The 22,032-nt window shown below is 34.6% G+C and overlaps 2 protein-coding genes across 2 annotated transcripts; both read left to right on the forward strand.

Moving 5' to 3' along the window:
• Positions 1-3,494: 3,494 nt before the first annotated feature.
• LOC116198560 (laccase-17-like) lies at positions 3,495-6,426 on the forward strand. The gene is made up of 6 exons (XM_031528729.1): positions 3,495-3,732; positions 3,886-4,037; positions 4,146-4,390; positions 4,486-4,614; positions 4,845-5,819; positions 6,016-6,426. The coding sequence occupies exons 1-6, from the start codon at positions 3,589-3,591 to the stop codon at positions 6,144-6,146; spliced, it is 1,776 nt and encodes a 591-aa protein (XP_031384589.1). The 5' UTR covers positions 3,495-3,588; the 3' UTR covers positions 6,147-6,426.
• Positions 6,427-16,545: 10,119 nt separating this feature from the next.
• LOC116198765 (laccase-17-like) lies at positions 16,546-19,479 on the forward strand. Its single transcript, XM_031528997.1, has 6 exons — positions 16,546-16,789; positions 16,940-17,091; positions 17,200-17,444; positions 17,540-17,668; positions 17,898-18,872; positions 19,069-19,479. The coding sequence occupies exons 1-6, from the start codon at positions 16,646-16,648 to the stop codon at positions 19,197-19,199; spliced, it is 1,776 nt and encodes a 591-aa protein (XP_031384857.1). The 5' UTR covers positions 16,546-16,645; the 3' UTR covers positions 19,200-19,479.
• The last annotated feature ends 2,553 nt before the right edge of the window (positions 19,480-22,032 follow it).

Raw genomic sequence — 22,032 nt, forward strand, 5'->3', positions numbered from 1 at the left:
ATTATTTTTTTATTGTTATGGATTAATCTAAATTTTGTTGATATTTTATTTGACGTGATTACTGATCATGTATGCGATATTTTCGATTTTATTTAGAGAAAAAAAAATTTATAGGTTCTAAAAGGGTACCCGGAACTTATGGTATAATACAGGTTCCGGGTAGGTTCTAGTTCAAGGATCAACATGTTAGGGTTCGGTTCCAAAATCTTGATACCTGTCTCTTACAGGGTAAGATCTGGGTATCTTGAAAAATATAGAGTACCTGGAACCGATCACTCATACTTTTAGGTACCTCTTAGTAAAGTCATTTTACAATTGATCGCATTTTGAGTTTTGTTAGACCACGTCAACAAGAGAGTGGTAACTTCATTTGTAATAGTGAAGGGTAGTATAATATATTTTCCAAAAGGAAATCTTTAAAAGAAGGGTTAATTGCTTATTAAGCCAGAGGTTTGGTTCGAGCTAATATTTGTTCCAATACAAATTAATTATTATTATTTTTAATAAATGATCCAGATGCATGAAAGAGTAGAAATTTGTCTGGGTATATTGAAAGATGCGAATTGGTTTGAGCACACAAAGGAGAATCAGGAAATTAAAGTTTATCTACGTATATCAGCGAGGTAAAATTGAAATTATAAATAATAGAGAAATCATTTTTTAAACCTCATACTCTTATAATAGTTATGGATATTATTTTCAAAATCAATATTTTTGTATTTTCTTAAACTTTAAAAGAAATACTTAAAAAAGATAAAGGACAGGTAGGTTTACCACAACAAAATTATTATGATACTACATCATGAATTTGGATCAACTTTAAATATAAATATGTCAAGCGGCAGAGCGAAAGAAGGAAGCACCACAATACTCTTTCTTCTTCTTCTTTTTTTCTTCCCTGAAAATTTCAGTTCGTAATTGTGAAGTATTTATTTATTTTGTTTGTTTATTCGTCAAAAGTCGAGTACAATATATATTATAATTTAAATAAATTTATTAAACATATTAATAAATAAGCAAAAACCAATCGCAGTCGCGCAAATACGAAATTCAAATCGTACTTTTCCCGATATCACACGAAATAGCTCAATTAATGAAGCAACAATCCTTCTCTTTGAATAATGTCAGAGTTAATAGGTGTTTGGTAAGTAGCCAAAAAATAACATATTTTTGGAGAATAAATTGAAATTTATACATTACTTCACTTTAAACTAAGTAAATGTGTCAAAATCAATTAAAATTTATCATTTTATTCAATAAAATATATAGAAAAAAATGAAAGTACGGGTAGCTTACAATCCGTATTACCCATACTACCCTAAACCTTTAAACCCTAAAACACTATGTCATAATAGATCCGAACACTTACCCTGGAGGGGTATAATGGGATTCGTAGAATGCGAAAAAAATCACTCGCTTGATCCAGTATGCTATCAATTAATTTTACGACGAAATTCATGAAGATTAATTTGTTGTAAAATTCATTGAAAAATTAACATACATATTAATATTATTTACTTCATCATTAATTAAATGTATATATATTAATATATTATTTTATATTATTATTATTTACTTAATCGTTAAGCAACGTATTTATTATTGTATTATATTATAATATTATTATTTATTTCATCATTAAGAAATTTATTTGTCTAATAGAGCGAAATAGCAATGTTAAACCACTTTTTATGTTTGTTCGTTTATTTATCGAAAGTCAAATAGAATATATTATAAGTAAAATCAATTTATTAAAATTATAATAAAAAATAAACAAAAACGAATCACAATTGCAAGAATACGGAATTGGAATCGTACTCTCTCTGATATCGCACGAAATAGCTTAATTTTCAAGTCGATATATAGATATAGATATATAGATATATAGATGTAGATATATAGATTGTATTATATAATAAAACTAAGACTATCGTAGTTGTAGAGATGCTTTCTTTCCACGTGCCAAAAGTCCAATTTCTATTCACTGCATTTTTTTATTTTTTATTCAGTGAAATTCACTGATATTTATAACTTATTAGCTAAGATTAATTCTTTTACTCAGATGCCGCTTAAACTTGATCACAATATGCTTTCAATTAATAATAGGTATCGAAATCCTACACTACACGTAAAGTCTACTAATTGGGAGTTCATTTATTTGCCGTTGAATGACATCCTAGTGGTTTGCATAAATTAATTTTTATAATGTTATAAATTCTTGATTAATAAGCTGCAGTCGGTAGCTAGCTGGGGTTTGCTTGAGAGGGAGTAGCGTCAGTTTAGGTTTCCCTACTATTCATCCACAGTTTGTATGTGTCCTCTCTCTCTCTCTATATGTATCTTCTCTCATGAAAACGAAAAAAAAAAAAAATAGACATCTAACTATTAAAACGATTGTCCCGACGTTTGATGTCCTCGTTGCACCAAACTGAGTCTCTTACATACCCTAATATGAGAGATTCCCATGCATGCTTCCATCTTCATCAATCCAAATATATAAAAGCGTCATTCTAGAAATTTAAGTAAGTTATCGCAGTAAGAGGAAGAAGATAATTAACTAACGTGAGGAATTATTACCAATCCATCATCCAACGCTTTATGATTAAGAATGATAAATTATAATAGATTCCATGAGGTTATTTATGTGTATACATTGTCCAATCATGTTCTGCACCATAATTACGATGGATATATAATTGGTTGGATTTTGATGGGACATTCTCGGATTAGCCGTGCTGTCATAATATCAAACTACGTAAGTACATTCATTTATCAAGACTGAACATTCGCATGCGGTGTAATCAAAATGGCTTCCCAATTGCAAGAGCATGCACGTTATTTTATTTTTTTCGGCGTGCGTATCACCTAATTCCCGGAAGTCTAACAGATCCCAATTAACCTAGGTTCAAACCGGGTGAGTCCACTAAAGAATGAAGCAGCTCTTCCAATTGTGGATTTTCTTCATTTATTAAAATTGAATCCAAGACTTTGCAAAATGCAAATTAATTTTGTGGTTACAAAAGTAACCTCATGGGTCAAAATGCAAGTTAATTTAACCAGTAAAAACCTTAGAAGTGCAACCAACGCTAAAGAAACCACATTTACTTAGTCTCTAAACAAACACAAGTAACTTAGCTAAAATTAACGGACTAATTAACTTCGAGCCCGTTGGGTTCTTAATGCCAAAACCATCCGCAGTTATACAGCACAAACCCAAATGAGACATCTAACTAATGGTATTGAAATGAAAGGAGGTCAAAATATTTTATTGTCTTTGACATCACTCTAAAGTTGTTCTAACAACCAATATATATCTGTCAATAATATATATATATATATATGATATGAATTGGCAATCCTTTTTTTTTGGATAAGAATATTAATTGAACTAGCCAGCCAACAATCGTATTGCATAAACCATTCATTTTCTAGCTTGAGACCATCCCCTATATATAGTCGAACTTCTATGAAAAAACCATATACCAAAACAGAAGTTTCCGTCCATCTCTTCCTCGTACAACATAAATAATCATTCTCTTCTCTAGTGCTTTGAGGAAGAAACAGAGAAAGAGAAGAGAAATTTCTAAAATGGGTGCTTCTTCCTTAGTTCCACCACATGCATTAATTGGAGCTTGGTTCCTCTTTGCATCTCTCATTGCATTGTGCCTAGGCCTCTTTCCTCAACCTGCACTCGCCGGGGATGAAGGCATTACCCGACATTACACGTTCGATGTATGTATCACCAGTTTCCTAATATATATGTTAAGAGCCACTTCCCAATATATAGACAATAGTAGGTTACTTTATGGACGTAGTTGCTTGCAGGATATATACATGCATATTTTTCCTTCAATTATCCTTTCTTTCCAATTTTCCATTATGCAGATCAAGATGCAAAACGTGACCAGATTGTGCCACACGAGAAGCATTGTCACAGTGAATGGAAAATTTCCTGGTCCTCGCATTGTAGCCAGAGAGGGCGATCGCCTCTTGATCAAAGTCATCAACCATGTCCCTCACAATGTCTCCATTCACTGGTAATCCATTAAATTTTTACATGTATGATGTATCTCTTTCGTTAAACTCGACCAGTGTTCAATCTAATAAACTTCAAGAACATTAATCTTAATATTCATACCACACAGGCACGGGATCAGACAGCTCCGATCGGGTTGGGCTGATGGGCCAGCCTATGTGACCCAATGCCCGATACAGACGGGCCAAAGTTACGTGTACAACTTCACAATCACAGGCCAAAGAGGCACTCTTTTCTGGCATGCTCACATTTCATGGCTTAGGGCAACTCTCTATGGCCCTACCATTATACTCCCCAAGAGAAATGCTTCCTACCCATTTACCAAACCTTACAAGGAAATTCCCATCATCTTTGGTAACTAAGAACTCTTTTTTCGCCAATAAATTCGAATCCAATTCTAATTTTCTTGGATAATAATTAGCTGACAAAAACAATAAACCAATGTCCAGGCGAGTGGTTTAACACAGATCCTGAGGCGATTATTGCCCAAGCCTTGCAAACTGGTGGAGGCCCCAACGTTTCCGATGCCTATACGATTAACGGTCTACCTGGCCCACTCTACAACTGCTCCGCCAAAGGTCTATCATTATATCCTTTCATTGGACTGAACTCCATTCAATATAGCTAACACCAAAAATTAATCACTATATAGTAATAAATGCACTTAATATTTTGAACTTTCCTAAGGCGAGAACAATTATCTTACCAGTGACAACTTTATCCATTATGGGAATATGAAAATGTTTTGCAATTTCTTAGAACTAAAGGCATGTCCTAATTTATAAAGTCAATTGATACGTTGTGACAGATACATTCAAGCTCAAGGTAAAGCCTGGGAAGACATATCTCCTCCGTGTTATCAATGCTGCACTGAATGATGATCTCTTCTTTAGCATCGCAAATCACACCCTCACAGTTGTCGATGTGGATGCGATCTACGTGAAACCATTTGACATGGACACGATCCTGATAACCCCGGGGCAGACCACAAACTTGCTTCTCAAGACAAAGCCTAGCTACCCAAAAGCCACCTTTTTAATGACCGCAAGGCCCTATGCGACAGGTCTAGGAACCTTCGACAACTCCACGGTTGCCGGAATTCTCGAATACGAAAGACCAGGAAGTTTCCATCATTCGGCTGGCTCAGTCAAGCAACTTCCTCTGTTTAAGCCGACCTTACCAGCTCTTAACGACACTTCTTTCGCTATGAAGTTCAGCAATAAACTCAGGAGCCTAGCAAGTGCCCGATTCCCTGCCAATGTGCCCAAGAAAGTTGACAGGCAGTTCTTCTTCACTGTTGGGTTAGGAACAAATCCTTGTGACAGGAAGAACAAAACATGTCAGGGGCCCAATGGAACCATGTTTGCCGCTTCCATTAACAACGTCTCTTTCACAATGCCCACGACAGCTCTCCTCCAATCCCACTTCTTCGGGCAATCCAATGGGGTTTACAGCCCGTATTTCCCTAGCAGCCCTTTAATTCCTTTTAATTACACTGGGAACCCACCGAATAATACCATGGTGAGCAACGGGACTAAGTTGGTTGTCTTGCCATTCAACACGAGCGTGGAGCTCATAATGCAGGACACAAGCATTCTTGGCGCCGAGAGCCACCCGCTCCACTTGCATGGATTCAACTTCTTCGTGGTCGGACAGGGTTTCGGGAACTTTGACCCCAACAAGGACCCAAAGAAATTCAATCTTATTGACCCTGTCGAGAGGAACACTGCGGGCGTGCCCTCCGGCGGGTGGCTCGCCATCCGTTTCTTGGCAGACAATCCAGGTTAGTAAAAATTATTACCATATAAAATCAACTTGCTGCTATCATAAGACGAAACATTTCATCCAATGACCATTACTAAATCTCTGAAATCAACGCGTAAAACAACTTGTAATATCGAATCAGACTGTCAGACTCTAGATGTCGATGGAGAATATATATCAAGCGCTAACTGACGATGATGATGGCGAATGTACAGGTGTATGGTTCATGCATTGCCACCTAGAGGTCCACACGAGCTGGGGTCTAAAGATGGCATGGCTCGTCCTAGATGGAAAGCTCCCCAACCAAAAGTTGCTCCCTCCTCCCACTGACCTTCCCAAGTGTTGACTTTGACGTCTCTTTATTCTCTGAAGCCATTTGACTTCCTCTTAACTTAATTCTTTTGCTGTGTTGTCAAGCTTCTGTGTGTTTCATTTCTGTAGTTTGGCTCATCTCAGTTAGGCATAATTTGCGATATAGGGCCAATCTCGCGGATACCGCTGTTGGTGTTTTGTGAGTGAAAATGAGGAAGAGAATGGGAGTGTTGTGTCGTTTTTTGTACTCGATAACATCATCACAAGAATTTATTCCATGAGTTTAAATAAAATTATCAATATCGGATCACAAATTCTCTGTTATACTTCACGTGCTATTATATTATTCTTCCCTAAACAAAAATTTTGAGCTACGCACAGACAGCAAGAAATCAATCTCCTCAACTATTCAAACTCTGTAGCGAAAATAAATTGAAATCAATTTGAATAATCTTGAGCTCCCTCACCTTCTACGTATCGTCGAGAAATTATTGTAATAAGAATGCCTTCACCAACCATATTTCTATATATTTCAGCCTTATATTCCTCTATCATGCATGTAAGTATCGATCGGGCATGATACATGCAAGATAAAACTAGGAATAACTAAGAAAGACCAAAGCTAGAAAGTGAGTGGTGCCATAAACTCAAGCTCCGAGTTTGTGCACTGAAGGAAAAGAGAAGGGGAGAAAAGGTGAGCCTCCAGATATACCAGCTTGTAGTTACACTTTCAGTTCCGTGTAATTTATTTTTCCTCAGTGGGATAAGATATGCCAACATTCTAAACAATATCGGCAAGCAAGAAAAACAGATATAATTGCTTCCTCTTTTTTCTTTTTGAGGAAAAAAAAATTGTTCTTGGACCTTAGGGCTGGTCGAGGATCTCTCAACCATGGTGATATTCCCAAAAATATTAGTTAAAAAAAGAAGAAGATCACGGTAACTATTTTCTTAACTTTTGTTAATAATTTGATTTTTTTAATTTTCCGGAAATGTGAAAAATGACTTTAAGTGTTGTTTTCTAATTTTATTTTAGGTTAATTTATCAATTTTTAAAAAATATTTAATCAATTAAAAAATAGTTCTTAAAACAAGCTATTTGTTTTAAGTCATTATATATATGTATATATATATATTATTTATGTGATATTTTAGTATATTAATCAACTGACTTTCCGAAAAATTATGTGCATTAACTATTTTAGTTATCTATTATTAACTTCTTATCATTCATCCATATATGATCAGTATTAATTTTGTATATACTAATAATTTTACTTTTACTTGGTATACCTAAAATTATACTATGAATAACTAGATTTCCCTTAAAATATTCATGTGATTTTCAATAAAATAAAGTAAAAAAAAATTATTTATAAATATTGTTAATTTTTTTATTACTGCTAATACTATTATTTAACTTTAATTTTTATAATTAAAAATAGGGGCTGATTTACGACGAAAAATTGTCTGAAATTGGTCGAGATTCCATTGGTAACTTCATATGAACTATTCGCTGCAAGCATATCTCTAAAAGACATTAGTGCATTGAAATTTCGTCCAAAAACACATTTCCTAATGGAATTTCAGTTGCTTCCAATGGAATATTCTACAGGAAACAACCATATGAGTTTGTATATCGACAAAAGAGCAATTATATATCCATCAATGGACAGACTAGTATATTCCTTTTTCTTTTTAATAAGTGACAAACTACATATTATTCATTTGGAAATTGAAAAAATGAGCAGTTCACTTATTTAATTTTTTACGATATCCCTTTGCTGTACTAAGACTTAATCCAATAGAACAATTAAAAAAAACACTACTTGTTTTTGGTAAACAGATTGAATAATATACGAGGAGGCCTATCGCCATATTGGAATGTTATCTTTTCAGTTAGCCGGATAAATTGTACTAACATTTTCTATACAAGACAAAAAGGTTCAAATAACCAGCTTCTTGACGGCCTCCTTGCCCTGGCGCTTGACTCCAAAAGGGGTTAACTCGCCGCCACAGAGATCCGACCCGTGCCAGGCCCGTCGGGGCAGGAACCGCCGGAAGCGGAACTGCTGGGAGCTGAGGCCCGCCCTCTCGATCACGTCCATTCGTGCAGACAATAAAATTTCCCTACGTTGTATGACATAGAAATCAGGAAAACTAGACGAAAATGCGTGCGTGGCCTGGGAAATGTTTCTAGTTTTCTAAGTTAAAATAATTATAATTATATTGATAGTAATCACGTTTTATGGCCATAATCTGTGTTGGGAACTTGGGAGTATTGAATTTAGTGATTTTCAATCCGTCAAAGTGATAATAAATGAGCTTAATAAAGGTTGATTCCTTTTCCATGATCTTGTACGGAAATAAAGTATTTCATGCCCGATCACATAATCTAAAATAAAATTTAAAAATCAAAAGAGGGTGTAGCGTAGTGATGCAACCTCTCGCATGTTGATATAGATATCGCAGGTTTGATATCTTGTGGGACTACCTGTGCTCATTTATTAGTTATTTACAATTTATTATTCATTGCAATAGGTTTTGGGCCTACTTTGTAACAGAATTTTTTTTTAAAAAACAATCGGAAAGTATATATTTGAATTGGAAAAAAGGGAAACATAATCTAAGAAATTATCTTAGGAAAATATATATGACCCTAAATTTTTTTTTATATATTCGAATATATATATAGATACAGTTATAGATTATAAAAAATAAAACCACAAGAAATAATATCTATCTTTATTCACATATTTATTGAATAATAATGTATATTGGAATTTGTATATCGTAAATTTCATGAGTATCAAATCTGGATTTCTTAGTACATGGAATGTAACGCAAAATTCAATTTCAGAAAACTATACAATATCCTATAAAATAAAATAGTATCATCAGATTGAAAATATGAAACATCTATATTTCAATATATTCATGTAATGTGACATGATAATGATATAAGTTATTTGTGAAATAGTTACTATATTATACATTAGAATAATTAATATCTAATTTTTCATATTTTATTTTCTAAACATGTTTATATCATAACAAAAACTCTAATAAAAATTTAAATTGTCGACCTAAAATTCCTAACGAAATATAAGGAAAATAAATTTGGATCGTCTTTTATTTAAATTGTTCTTATGTAGGTAAGAAGTCTTCCCATTGCAGGGCAGCACCTATGGAGTCAATCGAATCCCTCGCCACTTGAATCTGGAGTGGGATTTGGGGAGCGTCGAATATTGGGGAGAAAATCCCCCTATGGCAATTCATAAAAAGAAAAAGAAAAATGAAATGGGGGAAACCACCTTCATTCGAAAGCCTACAATTTGCGCTCCATATTGTTGTTCTCCTTTAAAAGATCCACACCACTATGTTCAGTTCTGGTTCTTCGTGATATATATATATATATATATATATATAGATAAAGATCAAAAGGATCATGCAAATGGCAACTACACATTAAAATATTCTATTATAATTGTACTTATATAATATATATTTTGGTATAATGCAAACGACATTTACATATATGCATATGACCATGCAAATTATAATGATTTTATCGGGCTATATTCCGTTGCATATAATCTATATATTGACCGATATATGCTTTGTTTATAATAAATATATTCCATTGCACTATATGTGGATATAATTCATATATTCTACTATATAATTAAATAAGAAAATATTATGAATATATCCAATAAGGACAATGTATATGATAATATTTTCTTCATAAAAAATATGACAATTTCTTTACATATAAATGATGACGCGACAATGCGAGAGAGCACCTTTTTTATTTTTGATGACTTGACAGCGTAAGAATTCAATTTGGAATTTTATTATTATATAGATTTTAGTTTTAATTATTGCATAATAATATCCCAACGCTCTAATTTTTATATTAAATCGATACTGATGTTTAATTGCGTTCTCACTTTTGTCGCACCGTGACATTTTCATGGAGTGACGGGGGCGGTGGGAGAGGGATGGAATTACTTACCAATGGTGAAGCCCCCATTCTCCGTATAGAAAAAAAGCTACGAAGAGAGTTCGAAAATAGGAGAGGCAGAGGGGACGGTTGGGAGTCTGGCAGGCAGCTAGCATCCTCTCTCTAATTCTATTTGGTCATGTTTGGTAGGCCAGATATAGAGTGAGGATGGGATTCTAGAAATCCTAAATTCATGTTTGGAGACAACGGGATAAGGATTAGGTTAAGGATTTACCAGGATATAATTGTTAAGAGATTAAACCCAACTAAAAGGTGGGTTAAGAGTGGATTGGAATGATGTTTTATTCGAAAATACCGAAATATTTCTCTTATTTTAAATTTCTCAAACCGGTCATTAGATTTTTTTATTTTTTATTTTGGTTAAAGCCATCGTCCCTCTTTCTCAAGGAAGGACAAGAAATGTGGTGGCTGGAATTAGGCCATCACAACTCCTATTGTTTCCTCTTACGAGAGAGAGATGATTGTGGGGGCGGTGGAGGCCCCATGCTAGCTACCACTGCCCCATGCGAGGTCGCTGGCGAGCCCAAGGTTCGCCAGGGACCTCGCCGGTGGCAGTGGTGGGTTGCATTAGGGCCCCATCGTCTCTCTCCATGGACAATCGCAACCTACTATTGTCCCTATTTTTTTTTAAAGATTTAGAATACTTTTTCGTTTTTAAGATATTTTAAAATAAGTATTTATGGATGTATTTGTCTCTTCCATTTTATATCCCAATCTTAATCCCTGGTACAATCCAAACATTTGATTAGTATATTTTATATCCTTGCGCTTTCAAATCCCACCCTTTTCCATCTCCATTCTTATCCTTGATCTGACAACCAAACATAGCCTTTCAAGGTTGACAGTGACCATTAAGACAAATGGTGACCACAAAATGGGAGATAGTGCTTGTTGATAAGTGCCTTCATCCTCCTCTAATTACGAACCACAAATGATCTATAGCTCTCGATTCCGGAATGAATGTCAAGCCTGCATTATGGGTGTTCAGGTCCAGGTACCCTGTTTTTTTATGATACTCGGACCCTACCTTGTAAGGGATAAGTTCCGAGATTTTAAAACTGGACCTACCATGTTAAATCCTGCAATCGGAACCTAACTGAAACTTGTATTATACCATAGGTTTCAAGTACCCTATTGGAACCTGTAAATTTTTTTATCTCGCTAAATAAAACCAAAAATATCTCATCCATAATCAGTAATTACGCAAAACAGAATGTCGACATAGACTAATTAGCAATCCCAGCGTAAGAAAAAAATGAGGAAACTGACAAATCACTATGAATCTCACTCCAAAATGCACGCTCACTTTTGTCGCATCTAATTTAGAAATATCTCCCATATTCAAACATCAAGTTCAACACGAAATCAACAAACCAAAGCAAAGAAATTCTTGAAAAAGCAACCTATTTTTCGTATGAAAATGGACCTATTCCAGAGAATACATAAAACTAGTAATCATAAATCAACCATCAGTTGCAATTTCCAACTAATCGCAATCAGATTAGCCGGGAGCGACCATTAGATCGAAGAACCAAAAGCCGGAAAACGAAAACCAACAAAAAACGAAACTTAACCTTTGCAGAGACGGAGGGGAGGCTCTGCCAAAGAGACGGGATTCAGAAGCGAGACAATGATCAAAATTATTGAGGAGGCGATTGATATTGCAGGGAACGGAGCAGCGAAGGCTCAAGTTTAGAATAGGGGGAGACAGAGAGAGAAGATGGAGACGCCAACTAGCGGCTACTAGTTAGGTTTGGAGCTCATATCAGAAATAGAGAAACGGGGAATGGAGGAGAGACTGAGAGAAGAGAATGATAGGGGTTACTGGTTAGGTTTGGTTTCAATAGTTTTTTTTTAATTAGTGACTATTATCTGAGTCTGGGTATCGATTCCTGTTTTGGGTGCTCTATATGCAAGAACTAGAACCGGACTCGGTTTTCACCGGTTTCATATTTTAATACATGTATCTTACCTTATTTTCAATACGAGCTATCCGGACCCTACTCTAACGGATAGGTTCCGAATAGTTCCGGGTACACTCGGTATTCGTGCACACTTCTAGCCTCCATTGCCCCCTCATTATCTCTTTTTTTTTTCTTTTTTTTTTACAAAAAGTATAAACTGGAATAACCAAATCGTTTGGGATGAAAGTGAAAATTTAGGTAAAGGTTAAGAACTAAATATAGCTTTTAGGTAGGAGTGTGCACGAGTATGGGGTATATCCAGAACCAGTCAGAACTAACCCGTTAGGGTAGAGTTCGGGTAGCTCGTATGGAAAATAGAGTAGGTTCTGGGTATTAAAATTAGGAACCAGTGAAAATCGGTTCTGGTTCTGGTTCCTGCCTACAGGGTACCCGAAACCGGTTATTTATTAAAAAAAAGAGAGGAAAGAGTAGAGTTACTGTCTCTTCTAATGAATCAAAATACATGTACTTTATTGTATGAGATCGTATTATGGATGTTTAATTTTGTTGATGGATTGATGAGACATATTATTTTTTTGTTGTTGTGGATTAATCTAAATTTTGTTGATATTCTATTTGACGTGATTACTGATTATGTATGCGATATTTTCGATTTTATTTAGAGAAAAAAAAATTTATAGGTTCTAACAGGATGCCCGGAACTTATGGTATAATATAAATTCCGGGTAGGTTCTAGTTCAAGGATCAACATGGTAGGATCCGATTCCAAAATCTTGGTACCTGTCTCTTACAGAGTAAGATCCGAGTATCTTGAAAAATATAGAGTACCTGGAACCGATCACTCATACTTTTAGGTACCTCTTAGTAAAGTCATTTTACAATTGATCGCATTCAGAGTTTTGTTAGACCACGTCAACAAGAGAGTGGTAACTTCATTTGTAATGGTGAAGGGTAGTATAATATATTTTCAGAAAGGAAATCTTTAAAAGAAGGGTTAATTGCTTATTAAGCCAGAGGTTTGGTTCGAGCTAATATTTGTTCCAATACAAATTAATTATTATTATTTTTAATAAATGATCCAGATGCATGAAAGAGTAAAAATTTGTCTGGGTATATTGAAAGATGCGAATTGGTTTGAGTACACAAAGGAGAATCAGGAAATTAAAGTTTATCTACGTATATCAGGGAGGTAAAATTGAAATTATAAATAATAGAGAAATCATTTTTTAAACCTCATACTCTTATAATAGTTATGGATATTATTTTCAAAATCAATATTTTTGTATTTTCTTAAACTTTAAAAGAAATACTTAAAAAAGATAAAGGACAGGTAGGTTTACCACAACAAAATTATTATGATACTACATCATGAATTTGGATCAACTTTAAATATAAATATGTCAAGCGGCAGAGCGAAAAAAGGAAGCACCACAATGCTCTTTCTTCTTCTTCTTCTTTTTTTTCCCCTGAAAATTTCAGTTCGTAATTGTGAAGTATTTATTTATTTTGTTTGTTTATTCGTCAAAAGTCGAGTATAATATATATTATAATTTAAATAAATTTATTAAACATATTAATAAATAAGCAAAAACCAATCGCAGTCGCGCAAATACGAAATTCAAATCGTACTTTTCCCGATATCACACGAAATAGCTCAATTAATGAAGCAACAATCCTTCTCTTTGAATAATGTCAGAGTTAATAGGTGTATGGTAAGTAGCCAAAAAATAACATATTTTTGGAAAATAAATTGAAATTTATACATTACTTCACTTTAAACTAAGTAAATGTGACAAAATCAATTAAAATTTATTATTTTATTCAATAAAATATATAGAAAAAAAATGATAGTATGGGTAGCATACAATCCGTATTACCCATACTACCCTAAACCTTTAAACCCTAAAACACTATGTTATAATAGATCCGAACACTTACCCTGGAGGGGTATAATGGGATCCGTAGTATGTGAAAAAAATCACTCGCTTGATCCAGTATGTTATCAATCAATTTTACGACGAAATTCATGAAGACTAATTTGTTGTAAAACTCATTGAAAAATTAACATACATATTAATATTATTTACTTCATCGTTAATTAAATGTATATATATTAATATATTATTTTATATTATTATTATTTACTTAATCGTTAAGCAACGTATTTATTATTGTATTATATTATAATATTATTATTTATTTCATCGTTAAGAAATTTATTTGTCTTATAGAATGAAATAGCAATGTTAAACCACTTATTATTTTTGTTCGTTTATTTATCGAAAGTCGAATAGAATATATTATAAGTAAAATCAATTTATTAAAAATATAATAAAAAATAAACAAAAACGAATCACAATTGCAAGAATACAGAATTGGAATCGTATTCTCTCTGATATCGCACGAAATAGCTTAATTTTCAAGTCGATATATAGATATAGATATATAGATATATAGATGTAGATATATAGATTGTATTATATAATAAAACAAAGACTATCGTAGTTGTAGAGATGCTTTCTTTCCACGTGCCAAAGGTCCAATTTCTATTCACTGCATTTTTTATTTTTTATTCAGTGAAATTCACTGAAATTCATAACTTATTAGCTAAAATTAATTTTTTTACTCAGATGTCGCTTAATCTTGATTACAATGTGCTTTCAATTAATAATAGGTATCGAACTCCTACACTGCACGTAAAGTCTACAAATTGGGAGTTTATTTATTTGCCGTTGAATGACATCCTAGTGGTTTGCATAAATTAATTTTTATAATGTTGTAAATTCTTGATTAATAAGCTGCAGTCGGCAGCTAGCTGGGGTTTGCTTGAGAGGGAGTAGCGTCAGTTTAGGTTTCCCTACTATTCATCCACAGTTTGTATGTGTCCTCTCTCTCTCTCTCTCTCTCTCTATATGTATCTTCTCTCATGAAAACGAAAAAAAAAAATAGACATCTAACTATTAAAACGACTGTCCCGACGTTTGATGTCCTCGTTGCACCAAACTAAGTCTCTTACATACCCTAATATGAGAGATTCCCATGAATGCTTCCATCTTCATCAATCCAAATATATAAAAGCGTCATTCTAGAAATTTAAGTAAGTTATCGCAGTAAGTGGAAGAAGATAATTAACTAACGTGAGGAATTATTACCAATCCATCATCCAACGCTTTATGATTAAGAATGATCAATTATAATAGATTCCATGAGGTTATTTATGTGTATACATTGTCCAATCATGTTCTGCACCATAATTACGATGGATATATAATTGGTTGGATTTTGATGGGACATTCTCGGATTAGCCGTGCTGTCATAATATCAAACTAGGTAAGTACATTCATTTATCAAGACTGAACATTAGGATACGGACAATTAATTGACAAGAAAACGCATTGTTTTCATGCAACTATGATTCGTTTTTCGGTAATAACGGAGGCTCATTAGCCTAATAAATGGTAAAGAAAAGAAGATATAGGGACAAAAGTTCCAATCATCGGGGCTACTGCCCCTTTTACCACCGAAAAGAAAAAGAAAGTTCCAATCGTATAGTAAGGATTCAATTAAGAACTTATTCATTCCTTTACCGCATGTTTAGAGTTCAGCAATTAATTTCAATTCAGAGTATGCGAAACTAGTTGAAATGCAACTAAATATATATATGTGCGTGTAAAGAAAAAGAAAAAAATTGTGACATCTCAACCTCTAAAAAGTGCCCGATCAATTAATTTTTCAGGTTTATGTATGCAGCTAGTCTTTCGTCCCACGCCACTTGTGCATGCGGTGTAATCAAAATGGCTTCCCAATTGCAAGAGCATGCACGTTATTTTATTTTTTTCGGCGTGCGTATCACCTAATTCCCGGAAGTCTAACAGATCCCAACTAACCTAAGTTCAAATCGGGTGAGTCCACTAAAGAATGAAGCAGCTCTTCCAATTGTGGATTTTCTTCATTTATTAAAATTGAATCCAAGACTTTGCAAAATGCAAATTAATTTTGTGGTTACAAAAGTAACCTCATGGGTCAAAATGCAAGTTAGTTTAACCAGTAAAAACCTTAGAAGTGCAACCAACGCTAAAGAAACCACATTTACTTAGTCTCTAAACAAACACAAGTAACTTAGCTAAAATTAACGGACTAATTAACTTCGAGCCCGTTGGGTTCTTAATGCCAAAACCATCCGCAGTTATACAGAACAAACCCAAACGAGACATCTAACTAATGGTCTTGAAATGAAAGGAGGTCAAAATATTTGATTGTCTTTGACATCACTCTAAAGTTGTTCTAACAACCAATATATATATATCTGTCAATAATATATATATATATATGATATGAATTGGCAATCCTTTTTTTTTTTTGGATAAGAATATTAATTGACCTAGCCAGCCAACAATCGTATTGCATAAACCATTCATTTTCTAGCTTGAGACCATCCCCTATATATAGTCGAACTTCTATGAAAAAACCATATACCAAAACAGAAGTTTCCGTCCATCTCTTCCTCGTACAACATAAATAATCATTCTCTTCTCTAGTGCTTTGAGGAAGAAACAGAGAAAGAGAAGAGAAATTTCTAAAATGGGTGCTTCTTCCTTAGTTCCATCACATGCATTAATTGGAGCCTGGTTCCTCTTTGCATCTCTCATTGCATTGTGCCTAGGCCTCTTTCCTCAACCTGCACTCGCCGGGGATGAAGGCATTACCCGACATTACACGTTCGATGTATGTATCACCAGTTTCCTAATATATATGTTAAGAGCCACTTCCCAATATATAGACAGTAGGTTACTTTATGGACGTAGTTGCTTGCAGGATATATACATGCATATTTTTCCTTCAATTATCCTTTCTTTCCAATTTTCCATTATGCAGATCAAGATGCAAAACGTGACCAGATTGTGCCACACGAGAAGCATTGTCACAGTGAATGGAAAATTTCCTGGTCCTCGCATTGTAGCCAGAGAGGGCGATCGCCTCTTGATCAAAGTCATCAACCATGTCCCTCACAATGTCTCCATTCACTGGTAATCCATTAAATTTTTACATATATGATGTATCTCTTTCGTTAAACTCGACCAGTGTTCAATCTAATAAACTTCAAGAACATTAATCTTAATATTCATACCACACAGGCACGGGATCAGACAGCTCCGATCGGGTTGGGCTGATGGGCCAGCCTATGTGACCCAATGCCCGATACAGACGGGCCAAAGTTACGTGTACAACTTCACAATCACAGGCCAAAGAGGCACTCTTTTCTGGCATGCTCACATTTCATGGCTTAGGGCAACTCTCTATGGCCCTATCATTATACTCCCCAAGAGAAATGCTTCCTACCCATTTACAAAACCTTACAAGGAAGTTCCCATTGTCTTTGGTAACTAAGAACTCTTTTTTCACCATTAAATTCGAATCCAATTATAATTTTCTTGGATCATAATTAGCTGATAAAAACAATAAACCAATGTCCAGGGGAGTGGTTTAACACAGATCCTGAGGCGATTATTGCCCAAGCCTTGCAAACTGGCGGAGGCCCCAACGTTTCCGATGCCTATACCATTAACGGTCTACCTGGCCCACTCTACAACTGCTCCGCCAAAGGTCTATCATTATATCCTTTGATTGGACTGAACTCTATTCAATATAGCTGACACCAAAAATTAATCACTATATACCAACAATGAACTTAATATTTTGAACTTTCCTATGGCGAGAACAATTATCTTACCAGTGACAAGCTTATCCATTGTGGGAATATGAAAATGTTTTGCAATTTCTTAGAACTAAAGGCATGTCCTAATTTATAAAGTCAATTGATACGTTGTGACAGATACATTCAAGCTCAAGGTAAAGCCTGGGAAGACATATCTCCTCCGTGTTATCAATGCTGCACTGAATGATGATCTCTTCTTTAGCATCGCAAATCACACCCTCACAGTTGTCGATGTGGATGCGATCTACGTGAAACCATTTGACATGGACACGATCCTGATAACCCCGGGGCAGACCACAAACTTGCTTCTCAAGACAAAGCCTAGCTACCCAAAAGCCACCTTTTTAATGACCGCAAGGCCCTATGCGACAGGTCTAGGAACCTTCGACAACTCCACGGTTGCCGGAATTCTCGAATACGAAAGACCAGGAAGTTTCCATCATTCGGCTGGCTCAGTCAAGCAACTTCCTCTGTTTAAGCCGACCTTACCAGCTCTTAACGACACTTCTTTCGCTATGAAGTTCAGCAATAAACTCAGGAGCCTAGCAAGTGCCCGATTCCCTGCCAATGTGCCCAAGAAAGTTGACAGGCAGTTCTTCTTCACTGTTGGGTTAGGAACAAATCCTTGTGACAGGAAGAACAAAACATGTCAGGGGCCCAATGGAACCATGTTTGCCGCTTCCATTAACAACGTCTCTTTCACAATGCCCACGACAGCTCTCCTCCAATCCCACTTCTTCGGGCAATCCAATGGGGTTTACAGCCCGTATTTCCCTAGCAGCCCTTTAATTCCTTTTAATTACACTGGGAACCCACCGAATAATACCATGGTGAGCAACGGGACTAAGTTGGTTGTCTTGCCATTCAACACGAGCGTGGAGCTCATAATGCAGGACACAAGCATTCTTGGCGCCGAGAGCCACCCGCTCCACTTGCATGGATTCAACTTCTTCGTGGTCGGACAGGGTTTCGGGAACTTTGACCCCAACAAGGACCCAAAGAAATTCAATCTCATTGACCCTGTCGAGAGGAACACTGCGGGCGTGCCCTCCGGCGGGTGGCTCGCCATCCGTTTCTTGGCAGACAATCCAGGTTAGTAAAAATTATTACCATATAAAATCAACTTGCTGCTATCATAAGACGAAACATTTCATCCAATGACCATTACTAAATCTCTGAAATCAACGCGTAAAACAACTTGTAATATCGAATCAGACTGTCAGACTCTAGATGTCGATGGAGAATATATATCAAGCGCTAACTGACGATGATGATGGCGAATGTACAGGTGTATGGTTCATGCATTGCCACCTAGAGGTCCACACGAGCTGGGGTCTAAAGATGGCATGGCTCGTCCTAGATGGAAAGCTCCCCAACCAAAAGTTGCTCCCTCCTCCCACTGACCTTCCCAAGTGTTGACTTTGACGTCTCTTTATTCTCTGAAGCCATTTGACTTCCTCTTAACTTAATTCTTTTGCTGTGTTGTCAAGCTTCTGTGTGTTTCATTTCTGTAGTTTGGCTCATCTCAGTTAGGCATAATTTGCGATATAGGGCCAATCTCGCGGATACCGCTGTTGGTGTTTTGTGAGTGAAAATGAGGAAGAGAATGGGAGTGTTGTGTCGTTTTTTGTACTCGATAACATCATCACAAGAATTTATTCCATGAGTTTAAATAAAATTATCAATATCGGATCACAAATTCTCTGTTATACTTCACGTGCTATTATATTATTCTTCCCTAAACAAAAATTTTGAGCTACGCACAGACAGCAAGAAATCAATCTCCTCAACTATTCAAACTCTGTAGCGAAAATAAATTGAAATCAATTTGAATAATCTTGAGCTCCCTCACCTTCTACGTATCGTCGAGAAATTATTGTAATAAGAATGCCTTCACCAACCATATTTCTATATATTTCAGCCTTATATTCCTCTATCATGCATGTAAGTATCGATCGGGCATGATACATGCAAGATAAAACTAGGAATAACTAAGAAAGACCAAAGCTAGAAAGTGAGTGGTGCCATAAACTCAAGCTCCGAGTTTGTGCACTGAAGGAAAAGAGAAGGGGAGAAAAGGTGAGCCTCCAGATATACCAGCTTGTAGTTACACTTTCAGTTCCGTGTAATTTATTTTTCCTCAGTGGGATAAGATATGCCAACATTCTAAACAATATCGGCAAGCAAGAAAAACAGATATAATTGCTTCCTCTTTTTTCTTTTTGAGGAAAAAAAAATTGTTCTTGGACCTTAGGGCTGGTCGAGGATCTCTCAACCATGGTGATATTCCCAAAAATATTAGTTAAAAAAAGAAGAAGATCACGGTAACTATTTTCTTAACTTTTGTTAATAATTTGATTTTTTTAATTTTCCGGAAATGTGAAAAATGACTTTAAGTGTTGTTTTCTAATTTTATTTTAGGTTAATTTATCAATTTTTAAAAAATATTTAATCAATTAAAAAATAGTTCTTAAAACAAGCTATTTGTTTTAAGTCATTATATATATGTATATATATATATTATTTATGTGATATTTTAGTATATTAATCAACTGACTTTCCGAAAAATTATGTGCATTAACTATTTTAGTTATCTATTATTAACTTCTTATCATTCATCCATATATGATCAGTATTAATTTTGTATATACTAATAATTTTACTTTTACTTGGTATACCTAAAATTATACTATGAATAACTAGATTTCCCTTAAAATATTCATGTGATTTTCAATAAAATAAAGTTAAAAAAAATATTATTTATAAATATTGTTAATTTTTTTACTAATTCTTTTATTACTGCTAATACTATTATTTAACTTTAATTTTTATAATTGAAAATAGGGGCTGATTTACGACGAAAAATTGTCTGAAATTGGTCGAGATTCCATTGGTAACTTCATATGAACTATTCGCTGCAAGCATATCTCTAAAAGACATTAGTGCATTGAAATTTCGTCCAAAAACACATTTTCTAATGGAATTTCAGTTGCTTCCAATGGAATATTCTACAGGAAACAACCATATGAGTTTGTTGTAAAAAATTAAAACTATTTGCTAAAACGCCCAATTGGTCAAAATACATGCATTCTTTTTTAATGCAGAATTTACTCTTATCATTAATTCTCAATATTTGATCTCACGTAGTAACGTGTAGATTTGACGCTTCACTCACACGTGTTACATGGACTTGAATACTCATTCTTAAGAATTGACTACAAGCCGGCCCGTTCCATGCTCGGAACAATTTAAATAACCACAATGTGGCCTTTTTTTCTACCACAATCGAGTGAGAGGAGGAAGGAGGATAACTGATGACAAGGCGAATTTTTTCTTTGCACTCAGATTGATTATAATATTCCTCACATATATGTTGTTTAACGCATCATCAGTGCGAATTACTTACAAGCAAAAAAATAAAAAAATAAAATAAAATTTACTGCTTCTTTTTTCCCTTTTATCATAAAATTTTTCTATCCAAACGTCTTCTTCGGATAGAAATATTGTCTAATCATTTTCATCTTAAACCACATCTATTTAGGTGTTATATCTTTTTGATAGTGCTCGCTCATGTTAGTCAAAGAGGAAATTTATGCTTAGATTGAAAGAAATAATAATATAATCTTTCCTCCAAGAATTTTAGAAATAGAATTATAACGCAGTTTTGCTTGCATTATATCCATCTTCCTTACTTCCACATCTATTCTATATCTTACTCAATACAGTCGTATATTTTGGAATGCAAATTTAGGCTAAAAGACGAAGTATTTGCTTAATTTCCTTATTAAATGGATATTATCTCTTGAGCTTATGACCCTTTCACTTACTATTTAATCATTGTGAGCTAGCAACAGTATGTTCCTATTAAACCTTCCATTTGCTCAACTTTTCAGAAGGATTTGTGTTGGCAATATAATGGATTCAATAATTTGTAGAATTTAAGTTGGATACAATTATCAAAAGAAAATGTAGCGCAGTGACACATGCTTTTACCTAGTAACAAAGAGGTTTTAAGTTTGATATCTAATGAGACTGTCCATGCTGATTTATTATTATGATTTTTATTTTACTGTATTAGACCCATGGATCTCTTTTTTGTAAAAAAAAAAAAAATGAATACAATTATTTTCATAAGATTTATGGCCAACTTGCATCATTACAATTAAACATCAAAAAATGAAACATGCTCAACGGGCAATGCATCTGACCTTCCCACCAGTAAAAAATGTTATATACAATAGAGACTCACGGG

This window comes from Punica granatum, chromosome 3 (genome assembly GCF_007655135.1).
Source record: "Punica granatum isolate Tunisia-2019 chromosome 3, ASM765513v2, whole genome shotgun sequence".
NCBI classification, from domain to species: Eukaryota; Viridiplantae; Streptophyta; class Magnoliopsida; order Myrtales; family Lythraceae; genus Punica; species Punica granatum.